Source organism: Cherax quadricarinatus, chromosome 36, assembly GCF_038502225.1.
Source record: "Cherax quadricarinatus isolate ZL_2023a chromosome 36, ASM3850222v1, whole genome shotgun sequence".
Taxonomy (NCBI): Eukaryota; Metazoa; Arthropoda; class Malacostraca; order Decapoda; family Parastacidae; genus Cherax; species Cherax quadricarinatus.
This window is the reverse complement of record NC_091327.1, coordinates 22,379,115-22,403,316: the sequence shown is the minus strand read 5'-3', so window position 1 is coordinate 22,403,316 and position 24,202 is coordinate 22,379,115. Positions and strand designations below refer to the sequence as shown.

The 24,202-nt window shown below is 42.3% G+C and overlaps 1 protein-coding gene across 1 annotated transcript in view; it reads right to left on the bottom strand.

The window, feature by feature from the left end:
• LOC138853651 (uncharacterized) overlaps positions 1-24,202 on the bottom strand; it is a 490,873-nt gene that overhangs the window by 102,843 nt on the left and 363,828 nt on the right. The window contains exon 3 of the mRNA XM_070091659.1: positions 22,038-22,672. Within this exon, the coding sequence (XP_069947760.1) occupies positions 22,038-22,672 (635 nt within the window). The remainder of the gene's footprint in view (positions 1-22,037; positions 22,673-24,202) is intronic.

Genomic DNA, 24,202 nt, shown 5'->3' with positions numbered 1-24,202 from the left:
TCCAGCCCTGGTCCAGCCCAGGTCCAGCCCAGGTCCAGCCCTGGTCCAGCCCTGGTCCAGCCCTCCCCGTGGTAAGCTGGTAAGCAATGACTAACAAAAAATTTCTAAACTTTACATGACCTTTTCATCTCGGTCACAATCATGAGATTATTGATAATCCCATAACAACACTGTTAACTGAAAGTAACAGTCTCCTAAACAAGATAATTAATATATATTCAATACCCTTTGCAATTCTCTTGGAGTGAGCAAGCATTAACACAGTGTTAATGACCCTCTGCTGATTGGTGGGGTGTTTATATTGTGATGTCACCGAACTTCTGGCAAGACAGCTATTGAGCGAATGATAGTGAGTGTGTTTCCTTTTTTTTTGGGTCGTTCTACCTCGGTGGGAGTCTACCAGTGTTAATTATAATAAAAATAATAATAGCTACAATAATAATAATAATAATAATAATAATAATAATGATAATAACAGTAATACTGCTGCTTCACTAGCTCATGTTAAATTATTCTCGTTCAGATGTTTGACTTGACGCTTGTCAAGGGCTCTTGATCCAGTGAATTGGAGCTGCACCTTCCCCTTCCTTGGATCGGACCTGATTACCTCCCGTTCCTTCCCCCAGGTGTTGTGCGACACCTGTGCTCTTAGCGCTTCCTCCTCCATTCGCAAGTCAAGTCACAGGCCAGTGCGCTAACCGCTGGGCCAGCTGGCTCTAGTGAAATTCATCCGGCTAGGCAGATTTCGGTAAATAAATAACCTCTGCAAATATATCAGGTCCGTAAATATATCAGGTGCGCTAACCAGCGGCGCTAACCACTCGTCCCATTGGCTGGGTGGTTATCGCACTGGCCTGTGAGTGTTAGGTCACACCCGCCGTAGGTTCAAGTCCTGCCCGTCTGCTAATACGCAGGTACCTACTTACTGCTAGGCGAACAGGTGCAGCAGGTGTAAGGATATATTCCAGAAGTTACCGGGGATCGAACCACGGACCCTCAGTATGTGAGCTGAGGACGTTACCAAATGATCCTTCAAAGATTAAGAAAGGAACAAAACCGTGACTGGATAAATACAGTGACTGGAACAATACAGTGACTGGAATAATAGTGACTGGAACAATACACTGACTGGAATAATAGTGACTGGAACAATGCAGTGACTGGAACAATGCAGTGACTGGAGCAGTACAGTGTCTGGAACAGTACAGTGACTGAAATAGTACAGTGACTGGAACAATACAGTGACTGATACAGCACAGTGACTGGAACAATACAGTGACTGGAACAATACAGTGACTGGAACAATACAGTGACTGGAACAATACAGTGACTGGAACAATACAGTGACTGGAACAAAACAGTGACTGGAACAATACAGTGACTGGAACAATACAGTGACTGGAACAATACAGTGACTGGAACAATACAGTGACTGGAACAAAACAGTGACTGGAACAAAACAGTGACTGGAACAAAACAGTGACTGGAACAATGCAGTGACTGGAACAATACAGTGACTGGAACAATACAGTGACACAAAACAGTAACTACTGGAACAATACAGTGACTGGAACAAAACAGTGACTGGAACACAGTTGTGTGACTGGACGTAACTGGAACAATACAGTGACCAATACAGTGACTGAACTACAGTGACTAACAATACAGTCTGGAACAAAACAGTGACTGGACCAAAACAGTGACTGGAACAATACAGTGACTGGAACAAAACAGTGACTGGAACAAAACAGTGACTGGAACAATACAGTGACTGGAACAATACAGTGACTGGAACAATACAGTGACTGGAACAATACAGTGACTGGAACAATATAGTGACTGGAAATATACACAAAAAACTAGCATATAGGAGAGAGAAACTTGTGATGACGTTTCGGTCCCTGTGACTAGCTAATGGTCCAAGTCGGACAGAAACGTCTTTATACTCTACACTGAAAGATGTGTAATCACGGTGTATACACTGTAAGGTATATATCACAGGGTATACACTGTAAGGTATATATCACAGGGTATACACTGTAAGGTATATATCACAGGGTATACACTGTAAGGTGTATATCACAGTGTATACTCTGTCACGTGTATATCACAGGGTATACACTGTAAGGTATATATCACAGGGTATACACTGTAAGGTATACCACAGGGTATACACTGTAAGGTATACCACAGGGTATACACTGTAAGGTATACCACAGGGTATACACTGTAAGGTATATATCACAAGGTATACACTGTAAGGTATATATCACAAGGTATACACTGTAAGGTGTATATCACAGTGTATACACTGTAAGGTGTATATCACAGGGTATACACTGTAAGGTATACCACAGGGTATACACTGTAAGGTATACCACAGGGTATACACTGTAAGGTATACCACAGGGTATACACTGTAAGGTATACCACAGGGTATACACTGTAAGGTGTATATCACAGGGTATGCATTCTAAGGTGTATATCACAATATATACTCTGTAAGGTGTATATCGCAGGGTATACACTGTAAGGTATATATCACAGGGTATACACTGTTAGGTATATATCACAGGGTATACACTGTAAGGTATATATCACAGGGTATACACTGTTAGGTATATATCACAGGGTATACACTGTAAGGTATGTATCACAGGGTATACACTGTAAGGTGTATATCACAGGGTATACACTGTAAGGTATATATCACAGGGTATACACTGTAAGGTGTATATCACAGGGTATACACTGTAAGGTGTATATCACAGGGTATACACTGTAAGGTATATATCACAGGGTATACACTGTAAGGTATATATCACAGGGTATACACTGTAAGGTATATATCACAGGGTATACACTGTAAGGTGTATATCACAGGGTATACACTGTAAGGTATATATCACAGGGTATACACTGTAAGGTATATATCACAGGGTATACACTGTTAAGTATATATCACAGGGTATACACTGTAAGGTGTATATCACAGGGTATACACTGTAAGGTATATATCACAGGGTATACACTGTAAGGTATATATCACAGGGTATACACTGTAAGGTATATATCACAGGGTATACACTGTAAGGTATATATCACAGGGTATACACTGTAAGGTGTATATCACAGGGTATACACTGTAAGGTATATATCACAGGGTATACACTGTAAGGTATATATCACAGGGTATACACTGTTAGGTATATATCACAGGGTATACACTGTAAGGTGTATATCACAGGGTATACACTGTAAGGTATATATCACAGGGTATACACTGTAAGGTATATATCACAGGGTATACACTGTAAGGTATATATCACAGGGTATACACTGTAAGGTGTATATCACAGGGTATACACTGTAAGGTATATATCACAGGGTATACACTGTAAGGTATATATCACAGGGTATACACTGTAAGGTGTATATCACAGGGTATACACTGTAAGGTATATATCACAGGGTATACACTGTAAGGTATATATCACAGGGTATACACTGTAAGGTATATATCACAGGGTATACACTGTAAGGTATATATCACAGGGTATACACTGTAAGGTATATATCACAGGGTATACACTGTAAGGTATATATCACAGGGTATACACTGTAAGGTATATATCACAGGGTATACACTGTAAGGTGTATATCACAGGGTATACACTGTAAGGTATATATCACAGGGTATACACTGTAAGGTATATATCACAGGGTATACACTGTAAGGTATATATCACAGGGTATACACTGTAAGGTATATATCACAGGGTATACACTGTAAGGTATATATCACAGGGTATACACTGTAAGGTATATATCACAGGGTATACACTGTAAGGTATATATCACAGGGTATACACTGTAAGGTATATATCACAGGGTATACACATAGTTTACTTTAATCCCTCATCGGACATTAGTTTTCTAGACGGATGGTGTACTGGTTACATGCGGTCTTAATGCGCTAAACCCGCAGGGGTCATGTAGCGCCTGGGGAATGGCAGATAATCAGTTTTAAAACGAGAAAGGGGAAAGTATCGCCAGTCCCTTGGAACACGAGCCCTTCAACAGCACCACTGCAGCGTCTCCTTGAAGGATGGTGCTATACAAGACAGAGGGAAAAATATGATAGATGTTGTTCATACTGCCTGGGATTGTTTGGTTTTTATTTAAATAATACAGAGACCTTCTGGGTCTCTGGCCCTTATATGCGACGTAAAGGCTTTTGAGAGTAGAGTGCTTTATTCATACTCTCTCTCTCTCTCTCTCTCTCTCTCTCTCTCTCTCTCTCTCTCTCTCTCTCTCTCTCTCTCTCTCTCTCTCTCTCTCTCTCTCTCTCTCTCTCTCTCTCTCTCTCTCTCTCTCTCTCTTTCCAAATCTACGGAGAAATGGACTGCTTGCAATTGCCACAGGAGTGAATTTTAAAATGCAACCCACAACCCTCCTCATAAGTGCAAAGGCGTGAGTATGGAGAGAAGACAGACAACGGAGTACAACCAGGGAGGCACGACAGTTGATAAACTTCACAGAAAGACTTGACAATCAACATCATATCGAGCACATCGCTCGAGGAGCATATCTACCGGAGCATGTATATATACATACATATATATATATATATATATATATATATTTATATATATATATATATATATATATATATATATATATATATATATATATACATACATATATATATATATATATATGTATATATATATATAGTGAGGTGCCGACCAGACCCCTTATATAACTTCCTTGGATGCTTTACTTTCATAGTTCCTTGATAATGTGAGTAGTCACGAAAGCGCTTGGAATTTCTCTATTCTTTCAGAGTGGTTGTTTTGCATATATATATATATATATATATATATATATATATATATATATATATATATATATATATATATATATATATGTATATATATGTATATATATATATATATATATATATATATATATATGTGTGTGTGTGTGTGTGTGTGTGTGTGTGTGTGTGTGTGTGTGTGTGTGTGTGTGTGTGTGTGTGTGTGTGTGTGTGTGTGTGTGTGAATATGAAGTCTCCTGCAGGGTTTTCAGGTGAGGGTGGAGGCGTCAGGGGAATGAGGGATGAGGCTGAGGAGTGAGGGTGAGGGCTGGGTGAGGGCTGGGTCAGGTCTTTTCAAGTCAGCTGGGGTGTAATGGACTACATCAGCTGGCCTCCTGAATAAACTTTTTTTTTTCCCCTTTCATATTTTTTTTACCTCTCATGTATATTTCCAACTCTTTTTTTCCTTGTTGCTGCTCTTGTGCGTTCTGACCCCCTCCCCCCCTCTCTCTCTCTTTCTCTCTCTCTTTTCTCTCCCTATCTTTCTCTTGTTACAATGTTTCACAAGTTTAGGTCACAGGTGACAGCCACAGGTGACAGCTACAGGTGACAATCACAGGTGATAGTCACAGGTGACAGTTATAGGTGACAGTTACAGGTGACAATCACAGGTGACAATCACAAGTGACAATCACAGGTGACAGTCACAGGTGACAGCTACAGGTGACAATCACAGGTGACAGTCACAGGTGACAGCTACAGGTGACAATCACAGGTGATAGTCACAGGTGACAGTTATAGGTGACAATCACAGGTGACTCGTTCTAAGTTCCCCCCCCCCTTTAAGGTATAATTCTTTCCACTGCTTTCCTCTCCGACCTTCTTTATTTTTTCTCCCTTACTCCTTCCTTCCTTCCTTCCTTCTTTCCTTCCTTTCCTCTCTCCCTCACTCCCTTCTTTCTCCCTCTCTACTAATTATATACTTCGCCTCTTACAGCCTTTTGTTTGTCTCACGTGAAGTTGAGCAGACGAGATATTCATGGTAGTTGTCTTTGATCCCACGGACCACCTGAGGGACACACGGACCTCTCGAGTGAAACACGGACGTCGTCTTTGATGCCACGGACCACCTGAGTGAAACACGGACCTCCTGAGTGAGACACGGATTTTGTCTTTGATGCCAAGGACCTCTGAGGGAGACACGGACGTTGTCTTCGATGCCACGGACCACCTGAGGGACACACGGACCACCTGAGTGATAAACACCTCTTGAGTGAGACACGGAAGTTGACTTTGATACCACGGACCACCTTAGGGAAGCAAACCTTATGACGGAAATACGGACCTCATAGGGAAAATACAGAAGTCGTCCCTACTATCACGGACCTCCTGACGATGACGCAGATTAAATCCTTCATGTCGGCGACCCCTCAAGGAAGGTTCCTTGATGTTGGTGAGGGGCTCTTGATTTAGGGAATTGGATCTGTGCTCCAGTTCCCCAAATTAAGCCTGAATGCCTTCCACATCCCCCCCCCCGCCAGACGCTGTATAATCCTCCTGGTTTAGCGTTTCCCCTTTGATTATAATAATAATTCATGTCGGCGATATCCTGAGGGCCACACGGCCCCAAGAACTTTCGTGATTTCTCACGAAAAGGCCTGGAATTTCACTATTTTTTTTCAATGCTTTTTTCTTGCATATTGTGGTATCAAGCGCTTACCTTGATCTTACTGCAAACCATCTTAATATTGTTTATGTTCCTGTTTTCACAGCGTCCTTAAGAAACCTGCGTCAGGAAACACTTGTCCTGTTTCCTTTAAGCCTAACCTAACCTAACTTTCATCTACCCTAACCTAACCTAACCTAACCTAAATTAACTTTCATCTACCCTAACCTAACCTAAACTAACCTAACCTAACCTAAACTAACCTAACCTAACCTTCATCTATCCTAACCTAACCTAACCTAACCTAACCTAACCTAACCTAACCTAACCTAACCTAACCTAACCTAACCTAACCTAACCTAAACACGGAAATCCCGCAGTGGATACTCTCGCCTTCATCCCCACTCATCCTCTAACTCATCCTCCCGTAAACGCACACACACACACACACACACACACACACACACACACACACAGACACACACACACACAATATCGGCCACAAACGACGATGGGTAAAGGTGAATGTTTGTTTTTTAATTTAATATCTTGACAATGTCTCAAGTTGCAATTTATTGCACGACTTGTGCACTCAAAGGAGATTACTCCTTGGTGTGTGTGTTTGTGTGTGTGTGTGTGTGTGTGTGTGTGTGTGTGTGTGTGTGTGTGTGTGTGTGTGTGTGTATGTGTGTGTATGTGTATGTGTGTGTATATGTGTGTGTATGTGTGTGTGTGTGTATATGTGTGTGTGTGTGTGTGTGTGTGTGTGTGTGTTTAAAAACAACTTCAACTTTCCTTTAGCTTTTATCTAGTCATATAAAGGAGAAAAATAATGCCTGGAAAACGAGTATAAATGAGAAGACAGAGAAAGATGAACTCCAAGAGAGAGAGAGAGAGAGAGAGAGAGAGAGAGAGAGAGAGAGAGAGAGAGAGAGAGAGAGAGAGAGAGAGAGAGAGAGAGAGAGAGAGAGAGAGAGAGAGAGAGAGAGAGAGAGAGAGAGAGAGAGAGAGAGAGAGAGAGAGAGAGATCAGAGGTGGCGAGACAACAACAAACATTCATCATGACAACGTTTCGCTCTTCTCAGAAAACATTATAATGTAACTTGACAAAGCTATACAATGTCCCAATAAAAGTTAGTTTTGTACCAATTATCAACAACGGGGATTTAGTTACATTTATTATGATTATCGTGGTAAAGTATTTGAATTATTATTATTAACAGACTAAATGCCAGAGTATTAATAATGTTCAGAATTTTCCCTACAATGTTCTGAGGATCTCTGTAAGTTTAACGTTAGTGGAGGATCACAGGCGTGACCAACACAGTTATCATGGTGTGTCAGTTATCATGGTATGTCAGTTATCATGGTGTGTCAGTTATCACGGTATGTCAGTTATCATGGTGTGTCAGTTATCATGGTGTGTCAGTTATCATGGTGTGTCAGTTATCATGGTATGTCAGTTATCATGGTGTGTCAGTTATCATGGTGTGTCAGTTATCATGGTGTGTCAGTTATCATGGTCTGTCAGTTATCATGGTGTGTCAGTTATCATTGTCTGTCATTTATCATGGTCTGTCAGTTATCATGGTATATCAGTTATCATGGTATGTCAGCTATAATGTTCTGTCAGTTATCATGGTGTGTCAGTTATCATGGTCTGTCAGTTATCATGGTGTGTCAGTTATCATGGTGTGTCAGATATCATGGTGTGTCAGTTTTCATGGTCTGTCATTTATCATGGTGTGTCAGTGATCATGGTGTGTCAGTTATCATGGTGTGTCAGTTATCATGGTGTGTCAATTATCATGGTATGTCGGCTATCATGGTCTGTCAGTTATCATGGTGTGTCAGTTATCATGGTGTGCCAGTTATCATGGTGTGTCAGTTATCATGGTGTGTCAGTTATCATGGTGTGTCAGTTATCATGGTGCATCAGTTATCATTGTGTGCCAGTTATCATGGTATGTCAGTTATCATGGTATGTCAGTTATCATGGTGTGTCAGTTATCATGGTATGTCGGCTATAATGGTCTTTCAGTTATCATGGTGTGTCAGTTATCATGGTGTGTCAGTTATCATGGTGTTTCAGTTATCATGGTGTGTCAGTTATCATCGTGTGTCAGTTATCATGGTGTGTCAGTTATCATCGTGTGTCAGTTATCATGGTCTGTCAGTTATCATGGTATGTCAGTTATCATGGTGTGTCAGTTGTCATGGTGTGTCAGTTATCATGGTGTGTCAGTTATCATGGTGTGTCAGTTATCATGGTGTGTCAGTTATCATGGTGTGTCAGTTATCACGGTGTGTCAGTTATCATGGTGTGTCAGTTATCATGGTCTGTCAGTTATCATGGTATGTCAGTTATCATGGTGTGTCAGTTGTCATGGTGTGTCAGTTATCATGGTGTGTCAGTTATCATGGTGTGTCAGTTATCATGGTGTGTCAGTTATCATGGTGTGTCAGTTATCACGGTGTGTCAGTTATCATGGTGTGTCAGTTATCATGGTGTGTCAGTTATCATGGTATGTCAGTTATCATGGTGTGTCAGTTGTCATGGTGTGTCAGTTGTCATGGTGTGTCAGTTGTCATGGTGTGTCAGTTATCATGGTGTGTCAGTTATCATGATGTGTCAGTTATCATGGTATGTCAGTTATCATGGTGTGTCAGTTATCATGGTGTTTCAGTTATCATGGTGTGTCAGTTATCATGGTGTGTCAGTTATCATGGTGTGTCAGTTATCATGGTATGTCAGTTATCATGGTGTGTCAGTTATCATGGTTTGTCAGGTATCATGGTGTGTCAGTTATCATAGTATGTCAGTTATCATGGTGTGTCAGTTATCATGGTGTGTCAGTTATCATGGTATGTCGGCTATCAAGGTCTGTCAGTTATCATGGTGTGTCAGTTATCATAGTGTGTCAGTTATCATGGTGTGTCAGTTATCATGGTGTGTCAGTTATCATGGTGTGTCAGTTATCATGGTGTGTCAGTTATCATGGTGTGTCAGTTATCATGGTGTGTCAGTTATCATGGTGTGTCAGTTACCATGGTGTGTCAGTTATCATGGTGTGTCAGTTATCATGGTATGTCGGCTATCATGGTCTGTCAGTAATCATGGTGTGTCAGTTATCATAGTTTGTCAGTTATCATGGTGTGCCAGTTATCATGGTGTGTCAGTTATCATGGTGTGTCAGTTATCATGGTGTGTCAGTTATCATGGTGCGTCAGTTATCATTGTGTGCCAGTTATCATGGTATGTCAGTTATCATTGTATGTCAGTTATCATGGTGTGTCAGTTATCATGGTATGTCGGCTATAATGGTCTGTCAGTTATCATGGTGTGTCAGTTATCATGGTGTGTCAGTTATCATGGTGTGTCAGTTATCATGGTGTGTCAGTTATCATCGTGTGTCAGTTATCATGGTGTGTCAGTTATCATCGTGTGTCAGTTATCATGGTGTGTCAGTTATCATTTTCTGTCAGTTATCATGGTATGTCAGTTATCATGGTGTGTCAGTTGTCATGGTGTGTCAGTTATCGTGGTGTGTCAGTTATCATGGTGTGTCAGTTATCATGGTGTGTCAGTTATCATGGTGTGTCAGTTATCACGGTGTGTCAGTTATCATGGTGTGTCAGTTATCATGGTGTGTCAGTTATCATGGTGTGTCAGTTATCATGGTGTGTCAGTTATCATGGTGTGTCAGTTATCATGGTGTGTCAGTTATCATGGTATGTCAGTTATCATGGTGTGTCAGTTATCATGGTGTGTCAGTTATCATGGTGTGTCAGTTATCATGGTGTGTCAGTTATCATGGTGTGTCAGTTATCATGGTGTGTCAGTTATCATGGTGTGTCAGTTATCATGGTGTGTCAGTTATCATGGTGTGTCAGTTATCATGGTGTGTCAGTTATCATGGTGTGTCAGTTATCATGGTGTGTCAGTTATAATGGTGTGTCAGTTATCATGTTAAGTCAGTTGTCATGGTCTGTCAGTTGTCATGGTGTGTCAGTTGTCATGGTCTGTCAGTTATCATGGTGTGTCAGTTATCATGGTGTGAGTTATCATGGTGCGTCAGTTATCATGGTGTGTCAGTTATCATGGTGTGTCAGTTGTCATGGTGTGTCAGTTATCATGGTGTGTCAGTTATCATGGTGTGTCAGTTATCATGGTGTGTCAGTTATCATGGTGTGTCAGTTATCATGGTGTGTCAGTTATCATGGTGTGTCAGTTATCATGGTGTGTCAGTTATCATGGTGTGTCAGTTATAATGGTGTGTCAGTTATCATGTTAAGTCAGTTGTCATGGTCTGTCAGTTGTCATGGTCTGTCAGTTATCATGGTGTGTCAGTTATCATGGTGTCAGTTATCATGGTGCGTCAGTTATCATGGTGTGTCAGTTATCATGGTGTGTCAGTTGGCATGGTCTGTCAGTTATCATGGTGTGTCAGTTATCATGGTCTGTTAGTTGTCATTTTCTGTCAGTTGTCATGGTGTGTCAGTTATCATGGTGTGTCAGTTATCATTGTCTGTCAGTTGTCATGGTCTGTCAGTTATCATGGTCTGTCAGTTATGGTGTGTAAGTTATCATGGTGTGTCAGTTATCATGGTGTGTCAGTTATCATGGTGTGTCAATTGTCATGGTATGTCAGTTATCATGGTGTGTCAGTTATCATGGTCTGTCAGTTATCATGGTGTGTCAGTTATCATGGTAAGTCAGTTGTCATGGTATGTCAGTTGACATGGTCTGTCAGTTGTCAAGGTGTGTCAGTTATCATGGTGTGTCAGTTATCATGGTGTGTCAGTTATCATGGTATGTCAGTTGTCATGGTATGTCAGTTGTCATGGTCTGTCAGTTGTCAAGGTGTGTCAGTTATCATGGTCTGTCAGTTATCATGGTATGTCAGTTATCATGGTGTGTCAGTTGTCATGGTGTGTCAGTTGTCATGGTGTGTCAGTTGTCATGGTGTGTCAGTTATCATGGTGTGTCAGTTATCATGATGTGTCAGTTATCATGGTATGTCAGTTATCATGGTGTGTCAGTTATCATGGTATGTCAGTTATCATAGTGTGTCAGTTATCATGGTGTGTCAGTTATCATGGTGTGTCAGTTATCATGGTATGTCAGTTATCATGGTGTGTCAGTTATCATGGTGTGTCAGTTATCATGGTGTGTCAGTTATCATGGTATGTCAGTTATCATGGTGTGTCAGTTATCATGGTGTGTCAGTTATCATGGTGTGTCAGTTATCATGGTGTGTCAGTTATCATGGTATGTCGGCTATCATGGTCTGTCAGTTATCATGGTGTGTCAGTTATCATAGTGTGTCAGTTATCATGGTGTGTCAGTTATCATGTTGTGTCAGTTATCATGGTGTGTCAGTTATCATGGTGTGTCAGTTATCATGGTGTGTCAGTGATCATGGTGTGTCAGTTATCATGGTGTGTCAGTTATCATGGTGTGTCAATTATCATGGTATGTCGGCTATCATGGTCTGTCAGTTATCATGGTGTGTCAGTTATCATGGTGTGCCAGTTATCATGGTGTGTCAGTTATCATGGTAGTCAGTTATCATGGTGTGTCAGTTATCATGGTGCATCAGTTATCATTGTGTGCCAGTTATCATGGTATGTCAGTTATCATGGTATGTCATTTATCATGGTGTGTCAGTTATCATGGTATGTCGGCTATAATGGTCTTTCAGTTATCATGGTGTGTCAGTTATCATGGTGTGTCAGTTATCATGGTGTTTCAGTTATCATGGTGTGTCAGTTATCATCGTGTGTCAGTTATCATGGTGTGTCAGTTATCATCGTGTGTCAGTTATCATGGTCTGTCAGTTATCATGGTATGTCAGTTATCATGGTGTGTCAGTTGTCATGGTGTGTCAGTTATCATGGTGTGTCAGTTATCATGGTGTGTCAGTTATCATGGTGTGTCAGTTATCATGGTGTGTCAGTTATCACGGTGTGTCAGTTATCATGGTGTGTCAGTTATCATGGTGTGTCAGTTATCATGGTGTGTCAGTTATCATGGTGTGTCAGTTATCATGGTATGTCAGTTATCATGGTGTGTCAGTTATCATAGTGTGTCAGTTATCATGGTGTGTCAGTTATCATGGTGTGTCAGTTATCATGGTATGTCAGTTATCATGGTGTGTCAGTTATCATGGTGTGTCAGTTATCATGGTGTGTCAGTTATCATGGTCTGTCAGTTATCATGGTATGTCAGTTATCATGGTGTGTCAGTTGTCATGGTGTGTCAGTTATCATGGTGTGTCAGTTATCATGGTGTGTCAGTTATCATGGTGTGTCAGTTATCATGGTGTGTCAGTTATCACGGTGTGTCAGTTATCATGGTGTGTCAGTTATCATGGTGTGTCAGTTATCATGGTATGTCAGTTATCATGGTGTGTCAGTTGTCATGGTGTGTCAGTTGTCATGGTGTGTCAGTTGTCATGGTGTGTCAGTTATCATGGTGTGTCAGTTATCATGATGTGTCAGTTATCATGGTATGTCAGTTATCATGGTGTGTCAGTTATCATGGTGTTTCAGTTATCATGGTGTGTCAGTTATCATGGTGTGTCAGTTATCATGGTGTGTCAGTTATCATGGTATGTCAGTTATCATGGTGTGTCAATTATCATGGTGTGTCAGGTATCATGGTGTGTCAGTTATCATGGTATGTCAGTTATCATGGTGTGTCAGTTATCATGGTGTGTCAGTTATCATGGTATGTCGGCTATCAAGGTCTGTCAGTTATCATGGTGTGTCAGTTATCATAGTGTGTCAGTTATCATGGTGTGTCAGTTATCATGGTGTGTCAGTTATCATGGTGTGTCAGTTATCATGGTGTGTCAGTTATCATGGTGTGTCAGTTATCATGGTGTGTCAGTTTTCATGGTGTGTCAGTTACCATGGTGTGTCAGTTATCATGGTGTGTCAGTTATCATGGTATGTCGGCTATCATGGTCTGTCAGTAATCATGGTGTGTCAGTTATCATAGTTTGTCAGTTATCATGGTGTGTCAGTTATCATGTTGTGTCAGTTATCATGGTGTGTCAGTTATCATGGTGTGTCAGTTATCATGTTGTGTCAGTTATCATGGTGTGTCAGTTATCATGGTGTGTCAGTTATCATGGTGTGTCAATTATCATGGTATGTCGGCTATCATGGTCTGTCAGTTATCATGGTGTGTCAGTTATCATGGTGTGCCAGTTATCATGGTGTGTCAGTTATCATGGTGTGTCAGTTATCATGGTGTGTCAGTTATCATGGTGCGTCAGTTATCATTGTGTGCCAGTTATCATGGTATGTCAGTTATCATTGTATGTCAGTTATCATGGTGTGTCAGTTATCATGGTATGTCGGCTATAATGGTCTGTCAGTTATCATGGTGTGTCAGTTATCATGGTGTGTCAGTTATCATGGTGTGTCAGTTATCATGGTGTGTCAGTTATCATCGTGTGTCAGTTATCATGGTGTGTCAGTTATCATTTTCTGTCAGTTATCATGGTATGTCAGTTATCATGGTGTGTCAGTTGTCATGGTGTGTCAGTTATCGTGGTGTGTCAGTTATCATGGTGTGTCAGTTATCATGGTGTGTCAGTTATCATGGTGTGTCAGTTATCACGGTGTGTCAGTTATCATGGTGTGTCAGTTATCATGGTGTGTCAGTTATCATGGTGTGTCAGTTATCATGGTGTGTCAGTTATCATGGTGTGTCAGTTATCATGGTGTGTCAATTATCATGGTATGTCAGTTATCATGGTGTGTCAGTTATCATGGTGTGTCAGTTATCATGGTGTGTCAGTTATCATGGTGTGTCAGTTATCATGGTGTGTCAGTTATCATGGTGTGTCAGTTATCATGGTGTGTCAGTTATCATGGTGTGTCAGTTATCATGGTGTGTCAGTTATCATGGTGTGTCAGTTATCATGGTGTGTCAGTTATAATGGTGTGTCAGTTATCATGTTAAGTCAGTTGTCATGGTCTGTCAGTTGTCATGGTCTGTCAGTTATCATGGTGTGTCAGTTATCATGGTGTGAGTTATCATGGTGCGTCAGTTATCATGGTGTGTCAGTTATCATGGTGTGTCAGTTGTCATGGTGTGTCAGTTATCATGGTGTGTCAGTTATCATGGTGTGTCAGTTATCATGGTGTGTCAGTTATCATGGTGTGTCAGTTATCATGGTGTGTCAGTTATCATGGTGTGTCAGTTATCATGGTGTGTCAGTTATCATGGTGTGTCAGTTATAATGGTGTGTCAGTTATCATGTTAAGTCAGTTGTCATGGTCTGTCAGTTGTCATGGTCTGTCAGTTATCATGGTGTGTCAGTTATCATGGTGTCAGTTATCATGGTGCGTCAGTTATCATGGTGTGTCAGTTATCATGGTGTGTCAGTTGGCATGGTCTGTCAGTTATCATGGTGTGTCAGTTATCATGGTCTGTTAGTTGTCATTTTCTGTCAGTTGTCATGGTGTGTCAGTTATCATGGTGTGTCAGTTATCATGGTCTGTCAGTTGTCATGGTCTGTCAGTTATCATGGTCTGTCAGTTATGGTGTGTAAGTTATCATGGTGTGTCAGTTATCATGGTGTGTCAGTTATCATGGTGTGTCAATTGTCATGGTATGTCAGTTATCATGGTGTGTCAGTTATCATGGTCTGTCAGTTATCATGGTCTGTCAGTTATCATGGTGTGTCAGTTGTCATGGTCTGTCAGTTATCATGGTGTGTCAGTTATCATGGTGTGTCAGTTATCATGGTGTGTCAGTTATCATGGTGTGTCAGTTATCATGGTCTGTCAGTTATCTTGGTCTGTCAGTTATCCTGGTGTGTCAGTTATCATGGTGTGTCAGTTATCATGGTGTGTCAGTTATCATGGTCTGTCAGTTATCTTGGTCTGTCAGTTATCCTGGTGTGTCAGTTATCATGGTGTGTCAGTTATCATGGTGTGTCAGTTATCATGGTGTGTCAGTTATCATGGTGTGTCAGTTATCATGGTCTGTCAGTTATCATGGTCTGTCAGTTATCTTGGTCTGTCAGTTATCTTGGTGTGTCAGTTATCATGGTCTGTCAGTTATAGTGGTCTGTCAGTTATCATGGTCTGTCAGTTATCATGGTCTGTCAGTTATCTTGATCTCTCTGTTATCATGGTCTGTCAGTTATCATGGTGTTTCAGTTATCATGGTCTGTCAGTTATCTTGATCTGTCAGTTATCGTGGTCTGTCAGTTATCATGGTCTGTCAGTTATCATGGTCTCTCAGCTATCATGGTCTGTCAGTTATTTTGATCCCTCTGTTATCATGGTCTGTCTGTTATAATTGTCTTTTAATTATCATGGTCTCTCATTTATCATGGCAGCTCAGTTATCATGGTCTTTCAGTTATCATGGTCTCTTAGTTATCACGGTCTATCACTTATCATTGTCTCTCGATTATCACGGTCTCAGTTACCACGGTCCGTCAGTTATCACGGTTTCTCAGTTATCATGGTCTCTTAGTTATTATAACCTCTCAGTTATCATGGTAACTCAGTTATCATGACCTCTCAGCCTGTGTTTCATATCATGCAGGGAGGAACAGGTGTCTTTATGTGTTGGGTTAATGGTGATAATGAGTGTGGTAACAGTGATGTTAAGGGTGCTTGGTTAATGGAGTTTTAAGGGTGCTTGGTTAATGGAGTTTTAAAGCTTGTCAACTACACTGACGGATACCCACCGTTCATCGTATGAAATCAGTGTTAAGGGTGGTGTTAGGGGGAGGGATGCATCAAGCGTCCCTTAGGGCGACCCTTCTCTTGCTTGGTTCAGACCTGGCTAGCTCCCGACCCCTAGGTGCTGTGTGCGCTTGTAGTGTAAACAACGATTATGTTTATGTTGTACCAAGCCATAGTGTGAACATGTTCATCCTTGTGGATTCCACGTGCATTGAGAGTGTTGTGTGTACACCAAACATTGTGAGTGTTGTGTGTATACCAAACATTGTGAGTGTTGTGTGTACACCAAACATTGTGAGTGTTGTGTGTACACCGAACATTGTGAGTGTTGTGTGTACATTTGTGTGTGTACACCAAACATTGTGAGTGTTGTGTGTATACCAAACATTGAGAGTGTTGTGTGTACACCAAACATTGTGAGTGTTGTGTGTACACCAAACATTGTGAGTGTTGTGTGTACATCAAACATTGTGAGTGTTGTGTGTATACCAAACATTGTGAGTGTTGTGTGTACACCAAACATTGTGAGTGTTGTGTGTATACCAAACATTGTGAGTGTTGTGTGTACACCAAACATTGTGAGTGTTGTGTGTACACCAAACATTGTGAGTGTTGTGTGTACACCAAACATTGTGAGTGTTGTGTGCACATCAACCATTGTGAGTGTTGTGTGTACACCAACCATTGTGAGTGTTGTGTGTACACCAACCATTGTGAGTGTTGTGTGTACACCAAACATTGTGAGTGTTGTGTGTACACCAAACATTGTGAGTGTTGTGTGTACACCAAACATTGTGAGTGTTGTGTGTACACCAAACATTGTGAGTGTTGTGTGTACACCAAACATTGTGAGTGTTGTGTGTACACCAAACATTGTGAGTGTTGTGTGCACAAACATTGTGAGTGTTGTGTGTACAACAAACATTGTGAGTGTTGTGTGTACACCAAACATTGTGAGTGTTGTGTGTACACCAAACATTGTGAGTGTTGTGTGTACACCAAACATTGTGAGTGTTGTGTGTACACCAAACATTGTGAGTGTTGTGTGTACACCAAACATTGTTAGCGTTGTGTGTACACCAAACATTGTGAGTGTTGTGTGTACATCAAACATTGTGAGTGTTGTGTGTACACCAAACATTGTGAGTGTTGTGTGTACACCAAACATTGTGAGTGTTGTGTGTACACCAAACATTGTGAGTGTTGTGTGCACATCAAACATTGTGAGTGTTGTGTGTACACCAAACATTGTGAGTGTTGTGTGTACACCAAACATTGTGAGTGTTGTGTGTACACCAAACATTGTGAGTGTTGTGTGTACACCAAACATTGTGAGTGTTGTGTGCACATCAAACATTGTGAGTGTTGTGTGTACACCAAACATTGTGAGTGTTGTGTGTACACCAAACATTGTTAATATTCGTGAATTCTTGTTAAATAATCTCATTGGTTATAATCATAACCATAATTTTAAAGGGGGTGGAGGTGTAAGCCAGCGGAAGGCTTCGGTCAGATAACCAAAAACTAGAGCTGCGAATCATCACATGACTAAACCCCGCGTCAGGAAACACTCTTCCTGTTTCCTGAAGATATTACCTACCTACCTTGCGTTAATATCTTACGAGGTGTCTCCTACATTAAGTCTAGTGTATCTCTCATAAAGGATGGTGTAGTCAGCAGTTCTGTGTCCTCGTTCCTCGTTCCTGTTGGCGTTAACTGATGATACTGAGTGATGATCATGTGTGGTGAGCGACTGTGCTACTTGACTTGAGTACGTGAGTGGTGACTGTTGAAAGTAAGTGTCTTGTGTGAGTGGGTGGCTGTCTTTGCTTATGTCTTCTGTAGTCCATAAATCTAGTTATGTTTTATCATTACAGAATGCGAAGGAAGTCTTCTATTTATCCCCTTTGTTGGTATTTAAGAAAAAAGTGACATGTGATAGGAACTACTCATTAAGATGTCAGGAGGAACTTGTTGTCAACAAAGTGTCGGTGGGATAACAGTCAAGCTGATAAGACGGTGCTATCCCTCCTCTGCCTCTCCTTATCTCATCATCTACGCCTGTCCTTCCCATCTCTCCCAACTAATTCATCTCCTCCTCCTGATGAGATAGGCTGTCCCAAGAGATAAGTATTCTCAAGTGATAGTAACTCCAGCTATTCTGGAAGAAATCCTTTGAAGCTGCCGTAGCTGACGAACCTATAATGGAATACTTGACAATATCCTCATTGAAGTCTCCAGCTCAGACTAACACATTTAAGCACCTTTTATGAGTCTAATCTTGTGCGACAGAAAATAGGAAAATACAGTATTTCTCCCTACTGCGCAACTGTTATACAAAACAGAGTAGCAGCACACTGCTCTATGTCTCTGTTTGTTTACAGAAATAATAGCGAGGGGAAACAACAGCGTAACGTGACGGTTTCTCCTAATGTGGCGCTTGTGTTAACATCTTTGATAACAGTGAATACTGCATGTTCCATTCACTGAAAAGAAAATACGAGGCCGAGAATGACAGTGTCAGATACACGAGACAGGAAGCGTTCCAATACCTGATACTCGAGATAGGGAATGGCATAGTATCTGACACGAGACAGATGACTGTGCCTGATACACGAGACAGTAGACACTGCCCGATGCACGAGACAGTAGACAGTGTCTGATACACGAGACAATAGACAGTGCCCGATGCACGAGACAGTAGACAGTGCCTGATGCACGAGACAGTAGACAGTGCCTGATGCACGAGACAGTAGACAGCGCCTGATGCACGAGACAGTAGACAGCGCCTGATGCACGAGACAGTAGACAGTGCCTGATGCACGAGACAGTAGACAGTGCCTGATGCACGAGACAGTAGACAGTGCCTGATGCACGAGACAGTAGACAGTGTCTGATACACGAGACAGTAGACAGTGCCTGATGCACGAGACAGTAGACAGTGCCTGATGCACGAGACAGTAGACAGTGCCTGATGCACGAGACAGTAGACAGCGCCTGATGCACGAGACAGTAGACAGCGCCTGATGCACGAGACAGTAGACAGTGCCTGATGCACGAGACAGTAGACAGCGCCTGATGCACGAGACAGTAGACAGTGCCTGATGCACGAGACAGTAGACAGTGCCTGATGCACGAGACAGTAGACAGCGCCTGATGCACGAGACAGTAGACAGTGCCTGATGCACGAGACAGTAGACAGCGCCTGATGCACGAGACAGTAGACAGTGCCTGATGCACGAGACAGTAGACAGTGCCTGATGCACGAGACAGTAGACAGCGCCTGATGCACGAGACAGTAGACAGCGCCTGATACACGAGACAAGGTAACACAGGGAACACTGAGAGGATCAAACATTAACACTCTGGGGCACAAAACTTACTCCAAGAAATCTTTTTTAATAAAAAGTATAAATAACGTAATAAACAAGATGGTAGAAGGAAATGATTTCTTTCCTGCAGGAAATACAGCATTTTTACCCCTGACTGAATTATAGTCTCTCTCTTTACACACACACACACGATAAGCCTCTTTAAGCCTGGAGAAAGCAGACCTAGTAGCGACCAGCGAAGAGGCGGGCCAGGAGCTATAAGTCAACCCCGGTAACCACATAGAGGTAAGTGTACACATATACGCACTCGCGGTTATTCCTTCTAATAAGCAAGACACATGGACGACACTTAGGTATCATCATTGACGATAAGGATAAATAGGTGTTGCACATGTGTCTTATCAAGAAGAAGAAAGCATAATACCATAACTTGAACAATACACAGATAACCCGCACTAAACTGCTCCCCCTACTTTCTGCTACCACCACTACTACTACTACTACTACTACTACTACTACCACTACCACTAATACCACTACCACTACCACTACCACCACCACTACTACTACTACTACTACTACCACTACTACTACTACTACTACTACCACTACCACTACTACCACTACCACTACTACTACTACGACTACCACTACCACTACTACTACTACTACTACTACTACTACTACTACTACTACTACTACTACTACTACTACTACTACTACTACTACTTCACTACCAGCATTACCACCACTACTGCTTCTTCTTCTTCCTCTCTTGGTCCCGTCCCTGTCCCCTTCGTCTATATATACTGGCTCCCTCATTCTTTTGTGGCACACGTTAAAAATGGTTATAACTGTGACCATAATTTTTAATGGGGTGAATCGGTAAGCCAGCGGAAGGTCTCGGTCAGATGACCAAAAGCTCCAACTCGCGTCAGGAGACACTTGTCCTGTTTCCTGACGAACTTGACCTAAACTAACTTCACTCTTTTGTGTCATTGTGACTTTGTAAAGGATCCAGGTCGGACCGAAACGTCGTCGGAAGCTTCTCTGTCTCCCAGGTGCGGGTTGTTTGTGTCTTATCAACTGGTCATTTACAAGCCGCTTCCGTAACTTAGTTATTAATTGAACATTGACTTGTAATAACATAAAAAAATGTTTGCATCCTATGTACTAATTCTCTTTTGAATTTTTAATTCCAAAAAATGGGATTTTACAGAATTACGAACGCTCGTGTGTTTTAAAGGCTGATGGACATTTTTTGGTCGTTCATTTTTACGTACAAATATCTTAGCTGCCTTTATTTTTTTTAAATATTTCAATATTTTTTCATAAGTGTTTAAATCGAAGGCAGTAATCTGGGCTCACACGTCGTCTGTCCTAAAGCGAACAACGAAAGAACAGGAAAATGAATCGAAAAGTAGGAGTCGAAGGCGAGGGATAGGAGAAGAGAGACATATTGAAGGAGTGTGTGGACGGGGGTGTGGATGGGCGTATGTGGGAGGGCGTGTGTGGGCGGTGCTGCACGCCATCACTGGCTGGACTTCGACATTGTTACCACCTTGGATTATCTTCCCCAATTTTTACTGCACCTACCGGACGCTCGTAAAATATCAGCGGACGCAAGTTTACCCACAACTCAGTAATCTTGCTGCGAGTCTTGCAGCAGTTGGTGTGTGTGTGTGTGTGTGTGTGTGTGTGTGTGTGTGTGTGTGTGTGTGTGTGTGTGTGTGTGTGTGTGTGTGTGACAGGGTGTGGCAGAGATATCTCTTTAACAGAACGTTCAATGACAAAGTCAACTTTATTTCCATAAAAAGCATAACGCAACTGATATGGGCTGAGCAGACATATTTAACCTGCTTAGCAGACAGCCTCTGCTTATGCAGAACGTCTCGGGCGACCTTATAGCCCGTCTTCTAACTGCTGAACAACTGTTCTGCAGCGCTGCTGAACAGACTCACTCACGGCTTCAAAGTCAATAACATACAAAATATAAATTTTTTTCCTTTTTTATTGTGAGTAGATCTTGAAATATTAAGTGGAAAAATGTAGCAGACAATGTAAACACACGTTCAATAACCAGTCTGTTATTATTAACATGTCGGTGCCTACAAGCTGGACACGTAACATGTCGGTGCCTACAACCTGGACACACAACATGTGGGTGCCTACACCCTGTTCACACAACATGTGGGTGCTTACAATCTGGACACACAACATGTGGGTGCCTACAAGCCGGACAAACAACATGTCGGTGCCTACAAGCTGGACACACAACATGTCGGTGCCTACAACCTGGACACACAACATGTGGGTGCCTACAACCTGTTCGCACAACATGTGGGTGCTTACAATCTGGACACACAACATGTGGGTGCCTACAGTTTGGACACACAACATGTGGGTGCCTACAAGATGGACACACAACATGAGGGCGCCTACAAAATAGTCACACAACATGTGGGTGTCTGCTGGAAAGAAACAACAAGGTGGCACTGTACCTGGCAAGACGTAGGCAGTGGTTGCTGGTCCCCCTCCTGGGGGTAGGCACTGTACAACAGCCAGGGCGTCTGGTCTTCCTCCCTCGGGTATGTTTAGGCCTGGCGCCAGGGTGCCCCTGACGAGTGGCGATGCCCCAGGGCGTGGTGGCGAGCGAAGAAGGAGTGGTAATGAGGCGTGGAGGCTTGATAAAGGTGTCAGGGGGCGTGGTAATGGTGTGAGGAGGCGTGGTAATGGAGTGAGAAGGCGTGGTAATGAAATCAGAGGGCGTGGTGATGGCGCAGGTGACACGCTTGAGAGTTGAGGAATGGGATGGAGGGAAAAGGGATGTGAAGAACAGGAAGAAAATTCACTGGAAGGGATAGACGGGGACTGGGTTGAGGGTAGACGTGGGGGGGGAGATGAGGCAGCAGAAGACGGGAAGAAACGAGAGGAATTGGAGGCAGCGAGGAGAGCCGGGAAGGTGATGAAGAGGCTGGAGGCGCCAGTGTGAGGACGGAAGGAGGACGTCCTGCGATATGGGACAGAGGAGCGAGGAAAGGAAGGGGAAGCGGGATGAAAAACGAGGACGGGGGAAGACGGGAGGAGGTGGTCGCTAGAAGGTCGCAGCATCAGTCTAGGTCCCCTCACGCTCACACTGCAACAGCAACAAACAATTTTTGTATCGTTTACCGGTATATTCACTTAAGAACTGATTCACAGACGCGTGTGACCACAGTCACACGCGTCTGTTACCACTCAACTAGGTTGAACGGTGACAACAAACAGCATTGTACCAGATATACCTCACAGCATTGTACCAGATATACCTCACAGCATTGTACCAGATATACCTCACATCATTGTACCAGATATACCTCACAGCATTGTACCAGATATACCTCACATCATTGTACCAGATATACCTCACATCATTGTACCAGATATACCTCACAGCATTGTACCAGATATACCTCACATCATTGTACCAGATATACCTCACATCATTAGGTTCATAATTCTTTAAAAAAATGAAGAAAGTTCATTCTTCCTCATGTATGTTAAACATCTTCCTCTTCATCCCTTCTCTCCCTGTTCCTCAGCTTTACCTGCGTTCCCTCCCTCCTTACTTCCTCTCTCCCTCTCACCCCCATCATCGGGTTGTCTTGCCAACATTGCCATGTCATTAGCAGTCTTGCACAGGTGCACCAACAACTTTCATTGACGTTAAAATATTGAAGACGTCGCTATCTTCCTAATGCTTCATGTTTTTTAAAAATTCCACTGAACTCTGTACTCGCCGAGCTGTGTTGTGTGCGTGCATGTGTGTGTGCGTGCATGTGTGTGTGCGTGCATGCGTCAGTGTCTGTGCGTGTACTTGTAAGTGTTTATTCGTGTGAGTGCAATAGGTGCTTGTGTGTGTGTACTCACCTATTTGTACTCACCTATTTGTGGTTGCAGGGGTCGAGTCCTAGCTCCTGGCCCCGCCTCTTCACCGGTTGCTACTAGGCCCTCTCTCTCCCCGCTCCATGAGCTTTATCAAACCTCGTCTTAAAACTGTGTATGGTTCCTGCCTCCACTACGTCATTTTCTAGGCTATTCCACTGCCTTACAACTCTATGACTGAAGAAATACTTCCTACTATCTCTCTGACTCATTTGTGTCTTCAACTTCCAATTGTGGCCTCTTGTTTCTGTGTCCCCTCCCTGGAACATCCTGTCTTTGTCCACCTTGTCTATTCCACGCAGTATTTTATATGTCGTTATCATGTCTCCCCTGACCCTCCTGTCCTCCAGTGTCGTCAGGCCGATTTCCCTTAATCTTTCTTCATAGGACATTCCCCTTAGCTCTGGAACTAACCTTGTCGCAAACCTTTGTACTTTCTCTAGTTTCTTGACGTGCTTTATCAAGTGCGGGTTCCAAACAGGTGCTGCATACTCCAGTATGGGCCTGACATACACGGTGTACAGTGTCTTGAATGATTCCTTACTAAGGTATCGGAATGCTGTGTGTGTGTGTGTGTGAGTGTGTGTGTGTGTGTGTGTGTGTGCAAGCACGCGAGTGTGCGTGTTTCCCAGCTTGAGAGTTTATATGTGTACATTTAAATATTATCATCATCAACAAGGAGACGCTGCAAGAAATTGATGATAAAGTTCTTATATGAATATTGATGTTAAGATAACAAGTT